Source organism: Electrona antarctica (genome assembly GCF_951216825.1).
Source record: "Electrona antarctica genome assembly, chromosome: 7".
In the NCBI taxonomy this organism is placed as follows: domain Eukaryota; kingdom Metazoa; phylum Chordata; class Actinopteri; order Myctophiformes; family Myctophidae; genus Electrona; species Electrona antarctica.
In genome coordinates this window covers 36452905-36463983 of record NC_136812.1, presented here as the reverse complement: position 1 = coordinate 36463983, position 11079 = coordinate 36452905, and the positions used below count along the sequence as shown (strand labels likewise).

The following is an 11079-nucleotide window of genomic DNA, read 5'->3' as shown; positions in this document are numbered from 1 at the left end:
CGCACGCACGCACGCACGCACGCACGCACGCACGCACGCACGCACGCACGCACGCACGCACGCACGCACACACACACACACACACACACACACACACACTATTCCTCTCACACAAACACTCTCAAACGCCACCCTGCGTTCTTCCTTCCCCAAGTCTGGTCACTTATCATCGATTACTTCACTTAGGTTGGTCCTACCCTCCAAAGCAGCACCTCCACCCCCAGCAGCCAGTCTCTCATTATCTTGTCCTATCCCTCCGGGTGGGTGAGCTCAAAGGAAGTAGTCGGGGGGCGGGGAGGTGGGGTTGCTGGGGCGCTGTGCGGCGGGTGGGGGTGCCTCGCCGCCGCTCCCGTGGTTGGCGCTGACCAGCTTCTCGTAGCGAGCCTTGTAGGCGTCCCGCTCCCTCATGACCCGAGAGAGCTCGCACTGCAACTGCTCCAACTGTGTGGAGAGAGAGAAAGAGAGAGAGATACAGACACAGAGAGAGAGAGAGAGAGAGAGAGAGAGAGAGAGATGGTGTCATTACTGTCATCACTGCATGAGGTGTATTATGTGAGGTGGTTGCACATTGTGTCACCCACCGGAAATAGCAGATCATGCAACTCAGTTTAAATCAGGCCTCAGTGTCAGAATAAGAATGAAAGGTATGCCACGCATGAGAGAGCAAAAGAGAGCATGTGATTAGATTCTAATTTTCGCATTCTCATTCTGTTGGGCATGTTGTATAATGAGTTGAGCATTTACGCATTGATGTATTATAATGATACACGAACGATGATGATGATAACCATTATGATATCAGAAACCAATTTGTAATGCTGTGAGTAGATGTCTGGTTTTACATGCAGGAGACCATTTTACACTGTCTGTCTGTGAGAATGTACAAACATTCCTGTGTCAAACCTTCCATGTTTCATCTCTATCCTGACATCTTTGCACATCTCTCTGCTAACACACCAGATGTTGTTGTTGTCAATGAAGGCTCCAAATCAGTTTCCATTCTTGAAGTGGCCCGCACCTTTGACTTTAGCTTAGAGGAAGCTATTATGAACAAAATCATTAAATAGTAAATACCAGCCTCTCCTCCAAACCATCACAGAGCTAGTAGTTTGTAATCGCAATCTAGTTGTGTTCATTTTTGGCCACCCACCGGCAGCCTTGGACATGTACATAGAAAGGCTTCCAACTTCTTCTACTATCGGTGGCCGCCAAATATGGCGGGGTGTGTGTGTATTTGTCCAAGATTTGCTGACTGTTGTATCGCTTATGTGGATATAAATAAATGATTACTCACAATGCACCAGTGCACCACAATATCCGAAGTTTTAAAACAGTGGTTGAACTCATCTTTATGCTATATTAACTAATTTAGCTGGAGACCCCCTGGAATACCATCAAGGACCCCTGAGGTGGTTCCAGGAACCACTACTAATGTAGTCTATACGCATGGTTATGTTATCACGACCGTACTGTAGGTCACAGATTACTATGAAACTTGCAAAACCCGTCCATCGGTCAGGTCCATATATGGCCGCCAGTCCATCACGCCTCGTGACACGTCACACCACCATATATGGCCGTCAGTCCATCACGCCTCATGAAACGCTCTATATATGGCCGTCTCCATATATGAAGATCACGACACTGACCTCATCAAACCCTGGATAGCCATAGATGGAGAAGACTGGATCATCACCTAGATCTGCATATGGAGCCGGCCAGCGACTCTACATCTGACCTCAAACCTCAAACCCTTAGATCTCCATATATGGAGCTGATCCACCCCCACCCGTCCTTTCTCTTCTATGTCTCCCTTTTGACTGTCCATTCAAACTCTAGACAGGCCCGCCCCAAAGTATATTGGGGCTGCCACCCTTAGATCTCAATATATGAAGCTGACCTGTTTCTGAAGCTGACATTCCATATGTTGATCTGACCTCATCAAACCCTGTACACTCAAGACACGCTCCATATATGACCAGTACAGAATTCATTCCATATGTTGATCTGACCCCCCATGCCAAAGCTCCAGTGCTCGCCCAGCAGTCTGCTGTCACCCAGGTGGATGCGTGCACGCGACCTCAGGGCGTCTTATTGGTGTATGTGTTGTGTACATGTACTTACAGTATGTTTGTGTGTGTGTGTGTAGTATACTGTACACTGTATAATGTGTGTGTACCTGCTGCGTGAGCACATGTTTCTCAGACTCCAGCGCGTGGCGATGCTGCAAACGCTTGTAGCGGCAGGACTGGGCGTAGCCTCGGTTCTTCAGCGTGCGTCGCTTCTGCTTCAGGCGCACCACCTCGTCCTTGCTCACGCCGCGCAGGTGTCGGTTCAACTCCCGCACCGACAGGCTCACCAGCTGCTCGTCAGAGAAACGATCGTCCACTGCACACTGCCAACAGACAAAGAAGCCATTAAAGTGTTAATTTGACACAGTGACTCACTCACTGCAAGGAAGCTTTGAGAAGGAGTGGTCACGTGACTGGGCTGCGCCATGACACTTTCATGGACACTTTCATGGGAGCCAAACTCACACCGGAAGTGCAATGAATACATGGCAGTGAATGGAGCCGGCTGGACCAGCTCATAACAAACATTATGTATGAACAATTGAGACCTTTGTCATATAATCGGTTCAGGAATATAAAAGAAGACATATCACAGGTTGTTTTCTAATCACTTACTTTTCGATGTGCACAGAGTGCACAGTATATAATCTTATCTGAGGATCTAAACAGCAGCAGGTATCGTTTCTGGCTCCGAAGTATCGCAAGTTTGGCTGCCAGACAGGAAACGGTGGGAAGTATCGCGATACTTGGTATGTTCAGAAAGGTACTTTGTGCTCTTTAGATACCATACCTCTATAAAAATTACAGTGTACACATCGAAAAGCAACACAGCAGACAATAATGTGTTACATGTCTTCTTTTTTTATGATCAGTACTTTATTTGGATTTTTTACAAATACAGAAAACAGAAAACAGAAAAAACAAACACAAGCAACAACAACAACAACAGAATACGTATGCATGGACATTATGTATGAACACAGAAACATAATATAAAACAAGGATAGACAAGATAAACAAATAAAAATACAAATAAATCAAATTAAAAGTTTAAATTAGTTTACACGACCAAACACACAGCATCATCAACCGTATCATATGTATACTAATACAGTAAACAATCAAAAGGGCATTGCCTGACCATGGATCACATCAAGGACCTGCAACATGACTGAGGAACACGTTCCACTTTGAATCATATTTAGTGAGTGAACCATACATGTGCTGGAGGCAAATGTGTTACATGTCTTCTGTTATTTTCCAGAAGTGATTACTTTACAAAAGGTCTCAGTCATTCATAAATAATGTTTGTTCATGAGCTGGTCACTGAGCTCTCATTCTGCCAAACTTCCGGGTAGTTTGGCTCCCATGAAAGCGTCCATGAAAGTGTCATGGCGCAGCCCAGTCACATGACCACTTCTCTTCCTTCTCAAAGCTTCCTTGACTCACTGGAGGAAGAAGGGAGATGTTTTAGGTGACATAATCAGAGGCGGAGACGCTTATCTTGGTCGAAAATTGCCAATCTATGAGCTCACTACGCGTCATACTGTATGTAATCTGGCCCTGACCTTTGACCCTGAGCCATGGCTGGCCTATGGACCGAGCCAATCGGCCCAGTTCCCCAGGGCCTTTTACAAGCGCCCCCTGGGGGACCTGGGCATGAGGTTGGTCGACAGTTTAATCTAACTAGACACCAGCCTACTCTGGAACGATGCAAGAATGCATGCCCCATCCGATTATACAATACCTGTTGTACCCATTGTCAGGTAGGCTACAGTACCTTCAGTGTGTCTTTGTCACTTTTCTGCTCATATGGAGATCTCAGTATGTGTCTGTCTGTCTGTCTGTCTGTCTGTCTGTCTGTCCTTTTATGGCCATATATGGAGTTTCCTGATGATTATAGCAGCTATAATTTAGGGTTATAGCCCATACATGGGCATATTGATGCCAATTCTTCTGTACTTTTACTCAAGTACTTTTACTTGTAACAGAGTGGAAGCAACCTCTACATTGTGGAGGAAAACTCTGTCTTCTAAAGTGAACCCGTATGCTGGCACTGGGAACTGGGGTTTAAGCTAACAGCTAGCGGTAGAGATAGAGTTAAAGGAGCATTCAGTGATTTTGGTGATTTGGAAAAAACCCCAGTCCGCCCGGTAACAAGATGTGCAGTTTGTGCACATGCACGCACAAGACACGCGACAGGCCAACAGCACGCACACTGTAGAGCCTCACCAATAGGTCCTACAGCGAGGGGCAATAGTATTGGCTTAAGTTTGACGCGTGCACATAAAATTCAATGTCCAGAGAGTTGTGTCATTTATGTCAATCCATTTATTCACATAAAGCCATAGATCAACTCACTTGATATAAACAGGACATGAATGCCGCCAGCAACAAACAGCACAGTGTCACGGTCGAAAACTGTTTGGCTTCACCTATTGCACACCTGAGTGCCATCACCCTGACAGGTAATAATGGGTTACCAAGGTAACCACCCACCCTCTGACTGACACATGAGTGACATGATGTCATTAATTAGCAATTTCACAACATTCATTTAAATAAACAAAACAAAATGAAATAGGAAGCCAATTTGGCTCCAACACACACCAAGACCCGCCCCCGCTCGATCATGATTGGCGGAAGACCCCTCTCTATCCTGATTGGATGAAGGCTGGGCCACCTAGCCAAAAACGAAACCATAAGGTTTTTTGACCCCAGGGGTTAACTGGGGACAGGGATGAACTCCTTATATGGTCAGCACACTCTATAGTAGGGAGGATTATCACAACAAAACAAAAAAAGAGGTGATATTTGAATTAAGTGAAATCACTGAATATACCTTTAAATGCCACGCTGCATATGGGGGGCCTCGTGCTCACACAACACGTGTCAAGGTGTGTCAGGTGTATAAGTGACTGTCAGGGGGCACATTTTGTGATACATGTTCCATGATCCATAATCTGTCATGTAATCTGATTTAGCGTGAGTGACACTGATCAGGATTACACACAGCAATAATAGCAGATATTAAGATAAGCACACACTCATGCTGTGCTCTACATGCTGTACAGCACCGTGAGAGACCATTCCAGACCACTTGATACTTAAACAGACATACAAGTGTTTTGGCTCTTCATGGATTACAAGAAAATAGTGAACCATGGCGTTCAACATATTTCACACCTGGGTTTGATCTCATGCGCTTCACAGCCCAGTTTCTTTCTTTTTCTTTTCAAATCCTTTTATTCAAGTTTTTAAACAAAAGCCCAGGGGCGAGCGTAGATGGCAATAAGTCACAAATTATGAAAAGAATTCAAGAATCAAGTAAGAATAGCCTTCACATGACATGCAATCAGATATATACTATTAGGTCTGTGTTAAGTGTTGGTGACAAAAAAATAAAATAAAAACCTTATTCCCCTAAACTATCCCACCCTCCTCCACCCTCAATCCCCAGGACAAAAATCTCAAAATTAAAGATAGAAAATAAAAGGAGAAAAAAAACATTTGTTGTGGTTTGGTGTTAGTCAAAGCATAGGTATGCCACACTATGTGGTTTGTGTGTTGTGGTAGAATGTCATAAAAGTTCATTTCTGATAAGGTCTCAGAACCTTTGGGCCCTGCTCTGGATGTACCGTAGTACTATAAGCCTGTGTTCTGGCTGGGAACCCAGAGCTTCTATAATTAGATTGTTTATTTTTGCTATTTTTAAGGGCATTTTAGAGGCTCTATTTATAATAGAAACCAACAAACAAAAACAAAACAAAGACATCACAGAACGTCACAGGTTCTGGAAAATGTCAGGTTATTGAAGGTTCTGGGTTCTGGGTAAGCCAATAGATGACCTGTAGTGAACTTCCAGTCAGAGCAAATGGAACGGAGGGCATCCCAGATGACTGTATATTTTCATTCACAGGATTTGACTTTGTCTCAATTACTCACTCATTCAGAAAGTCTTAATTGGTTCAACAGTGGAGAGCCGCTCAGACAAGGACTGGCAGGTCTTTGAATAAAGATCCAGTCAAAGCCCACAGAATGACACCTACAGAGTCACCATACTGACATTTATATTCCGGCACTTTTTTTTGCAATTCAAACAGCTATTGAACTCTTAGATAAACAGGGAAGGAACGGGGAGTCTTACACAGGGGACAGAGCTTTCAGTGTGGCAGCCCCCACCCTGTGGAACTCTCTCCCAATAGAGATTGCTCCAACACTGGACTCTTTTAAGGCGTCCTTGAAAAGACACAGATTCTCTCAGGCTTATGGCCTATAGTTGTTGATTGTTGTTGGTACATTTTGTAAAGCATCTTTGGGTTCATGAAAGGCGCTATATAAATTCAAGCTATTAATATTATTATTATTATTATTATTATTATTACAGGGACACTTTGACACTTTGGGCAGAGCCGGTATTGTTATTACGGCCACTCTCTACCCACTAGGCTGCTCTACAGCATGGGCACAGTGCATTCACTCTCTACCCACTAGGCTGCTCTACAGCATGGGCACAGCGCATTCAAACGTGACAATAAAATGTGACAGTAAAATGTTCATTCAGTGCAAGAGCTGTGAGACAAAAGGGATTTGAGAGCTTGTGACGCGACAAACCTCCACAAGCAGACCTTAGCCGTGTCTATAAATAGCAACAGCGAGCAGGAGATTTCTTCAAACATCATGTGCGTATGTACAGTAGTGTGCTTGTAATTTATGCTCACAATTTAGAATACAGTATAGGCTAAGGATTTAAAATTAAAAGTGGTTATAAAAGATTAAAATTAGCTGCACTTTTCCTATAGTTTTAGAGAGCTATCCTGCAAGTGATACTTAGGTCTATACACAGACGCTCATAATCGCAGCCTAATGTCCTCCTGATCCAAATCCTTTAGTGTGTGATCCCTCTCTCACCTCACCCTCTGAAGCCTCACATGCTGTTTTCCTATACCAGTGGGTCTCAAACTTTTATATTTTAAAGATCCCCTGTTTGCATTAAGGCCACAGACCCCTATAACTCCATTCCATTTGTATCCTCTATGATCTCTCTGGTCCGTATAGTCCCTAACGACCAATAGTTTTAGCTGGAGACCCCCGGAACCACCTCAAGGACCCCTGGGGGTCCTGGATCCCGCTTTGAGAATTGCTGTCTTAAGGGCCTTTCACACCAAGCGCTATAACGATAACTACTGTATCATTCACCATTGTCTTTGTTAAAGCTGTGGTGTGAACTCAGTCATCCACTTGTTGAGTTAGAACGATCTTTTAAACAATATCTTTATAATCGTAGTTATAGTGTGTGGTGTGAACAGCCGTTTATACCAGTGCTTCTCAACCTTCAGTCCTTGACCCCCAAAACATTATCATATTTGAACTGGGGACCTCCCACCCTGACAAGCACTTGGAATGTAGAAGTTGAGGCATTCAATTTAGTTTGACTCGGTTCCACAGATAAATATTGTGAAAATAGTCGTTAATCGTCTATTTTCACAAATGTTTGCCACTTTCTTCTTTGTCAATTTGGCCAATGTTTTGCCAATTTTTATAGCATAGTTTGTTGATTGATTTTGATGCAGTAATGGTCTTTCTCTTTTCTTTCTTGAGTTATTAAAAAGGTCTTAAAAGTCATTAAATCGGCACTTCAAAGTTATCTGGACCCCCCCCCCCCCCCAAAAAAAAAATCAAGTGGGGACCCGCCTAGGTTGAGAACCACTGCTTTATTACTGCTTTATCGCTTTTCCCTATAACTTAACCGTCACTTCATTGTCTCCACCAGGCCGAAGGCATGGGGAGAGAGTATGTTTTGCACTCCGTCCGTGTGTGTGTGTGAGTCTGTGTGTGAGTGTGTGTGTGTGTGTGTGTGTGTGTCCGTCTGTGTACAGCTAATCTCCGGCACCGTTAACCCGGTCGATTCCAAATTTTGCACACACACTCCCTGGATGCCAACGATGAACCTCTGCCCCAAAATTTCCAGAACGGCCTGTTATAGCGCCATCAGGAGGCCAACTTTTGAAAAACATTTTTTTTTATATTACTCCTCCAGATTCTGTCCACAAATCCTGCAAATCGTTACACAATATCTCTACAGTTATGTGTTCAAGACGGATCTGTCCGATATTTCATATTCCATCCTAATTGGCTAAGATTGGCTTTCAAAGTTTGCAGGATTGGCCCGTTTTGAACAAAAAGCCTCAAATCATGAACGCAGGGTGCAATTTACGTGAAATCTTTCACAGACTTTCCTACTAGGCTGAGGAATATATCCCACCCTTTACAATGGCCTGTTATAGCGCCACCAACAGGTGGATTTTAGCCAAACACATTTTTGGAACAAAATGCCTCCAATCAACCAATCAACCAACGCCCTCAAAGGCGTAAGAATAAATGGTACCCTTTTCACATTGGCCTATTATAGCGCCACCAGGAGGCCATAACCTGACCTGCCTTGGTGGAGACCTGTGCCCCAAGGAACACTTTGTCTAGTTTAACATGTTTGTCTGTATACCTGGCCGAGTTGGAGGTGGTGATGGTGGTGGTGATGGCCGTGCATGGGGTGATGCTGATGGTGGTGGTGTGGATGGTGGTGGTGGTGCAGTCGGCCCTGGGGGCTGAGAGGTTGTGGGTAGGCGCCCGAGGTCTGCGCGGCATTGGAGTTGGGAGGTCCGGACGACAAGAAGAGCAGCTGGCGATGGCACATGTCGGTGCCCTTAATGTCGCCACCGCTGTCACTGCCCGAGTCCCCCAGGTTACTGGTGGAGCTCTGGGAGAGATTCGGGAACTGAGGGAGGACAAGGGACATGCAGAGAGTTTATAGCAGGGGTTATCAAACCTTTGGCTAGCCGCTTATACATCTGACTTTATCTGACATCTGACATCTGACACTAATTTAAGAGAGAGGGAGAAAGAAAGCAACAGCCTGCTGTTATGATCTTTCATTAGCGGTTTTTGCAACACCTGGGTGTGAATTCATAGCAGGACTCCATTTTATGGGAGACATATTTTTGGCAACCACACACTTGATTTATAGAGCAGTTTCAAAGTTGAAAATGAATCAAAGCGGGTCCATTTGGTTCTAATTATTGTACACTCTCAGAGTTAAAAGTTTGAGAACCACTGAAATACAGAATATTGTCCATATTCAATAATAAATCATTACCTGTGAGCTGACCGCTGCGGCGGCAGAGTTGAGCAGAGCCTCCACAGCGTCCTCGCATCCCAGGAAGCCGCCGACCGCCCCCCTCTCTCTGTCCCCCCGCTCAGGACCTCCTCCCAGGGACCCCAACAGAGAGGCCGGCCCCCCAGGAACCTCGCCTCCGAACTGCTGCTGCAGCGCCGCCAGCCAGATCAGGTCCTCCAGGGAGGCGGGGTTGGGCCCCTGTGGCCCCCCATGGTGGGGGGCCGGGCTTCCCTCCATGTTCCCCTGGGAGCCCTGGGAGCTGATGCCAGACGTGAAGCTGTCGGAGAGGGGGAAGGAGATGGAGGAGGACGAGGAGGAGAGTGAGGAGGAGGCGGACGGGGGCGGGTGGGAGTCACTGAGCGTGGGCGAGGGCGGCAGGGAGTTGTACGGGCTGGAGTTCAGACTGGAATCATGCGGAGGGTGGCCGCCAGGGTATGGGGAGCTGGAGGGGTCATGGTGGGGGAGGCCGGACTTGGGGTACGTGCAAGGAGGAGCGAGCGGAGGGGTGTCGGACTTTACCTCGAACTTGAGGAGGTCAAAGTCGTTCAGGTACTCCATGGCGAGCGGGCTAGGGGGCAGGGAGGGCATCGGGAGGGAGGGAGACGACATGTTGCGTCTGCGGGGGTGAACAGGGTTTTCGGCGGCCGGGCTGTTTCGCGTGTCAGGATCATGCGCCAACCCGCTCCGCAGTCTCAGTGCAGTCCATACACAACGGCGGGACTGATGTCCGTCTCCTGGTCAGGTGTCCAGCGGCAGACTGGTGATTAAGTGAGGTTCCTTTTGTGGCAAAGTGCAAGTCCCGGTGCCCTTATCTCGTTGTCCCCACTGCGGAAGGGTGATCAAAAGGAGAATTTATTTTTTATAAGCAAGAGTCTCAACCATAATTATATTCCCTATTCTGGGCATATCATAATAGGCAAACATTCAGCAAAAATAGCACAGATCTACAAGCTAGTTAAAGGTTCATTCACTTGACCACTTCATACTAATTTACATAAATTATATGACAATGTATTAGGTGGCTTAGTCAACTCGCACACCCTTACAAAATATTAATTACAATAAGAAATGCTTTCCATATAAATAAAAAATGTTATATGAGTGATTCAACTGGGTTACATGGATGACCATCCATGTAACACTATAACACTATAACTATAATGAATTCACCACACATGAATGTGTGTATTAAAGTGTATGTCTGTCTGAACTGTTTGTGTGTTATAGTATTAACTTGCTAATCCTCGACAGATCCCCCATTGTTCACCACCTTAAACACACACACACACACACACACACACACACACACACACACACACACACACACACACACACACACACACACACACACACACACACTCTCTCTCTCTCTCTCTCTCTCTCTCTCTCTCTCTCTCATGGTGTGCAAAGTAATACTCTTTATTTGTATAGCAGAATCACAAAGTTGAAGCTATATGCATCAGAACATATTTTTAGTCTTGCTAGTGTGTGCTGCATTTGTGCTGATTTGAAAACCTGTGTCTCAAAATAGATTGTATTAGCTAATCATGCAAGCTAATACAACTTTAAAAATGTAATCACACAATTTACAAGCAAATAACAGGTTTGTAGTTCTAACTTAATAAATATGCCTTGTGTAATAGACTCGTCCTAAAAAAGTCCAGGGTAACTGTTTCACATCTCAAACTCCATATGAAACAATAACATTGAGATGAGATGACTAATATCAGAGGCAGATGAAGCTACACAATAGGGCACATCATTGTAATATTTCTAGAAAGATCTCTTGGCCACATAATTCAAGCATTCTAAAAAGCTATAAAGCAAAGTCTT

At 45.1% G+C, this 11079-nt stretch overlaps 1 protein-coding gene across 1 annotated transcript; it reads right to left on the bottom strand.

The window, feature by feature from the left end:
* Positions 1-270: 270 nt before the first annotated feature.
* Positions 271-9855, bottom strand: nrl (neural retina leucine zipper; the record flags this gene model as incomplete). Its single annotated transcript, XM_079505022.1, has 4 exons — positions 271-441; positions 2180-2389; positions 8575-8847; positions 9226-9855. The coding sequence occupies 4 exons, from the start codon at positions 9853-9855 to the stop codon at positions 271-273; spliced, it is 1284 nt and encodes a 427-aa protein (XP_079361148.1).
* Between the last annotated feature and the right edge of the window lie 1224 nt (positions 9856-11079).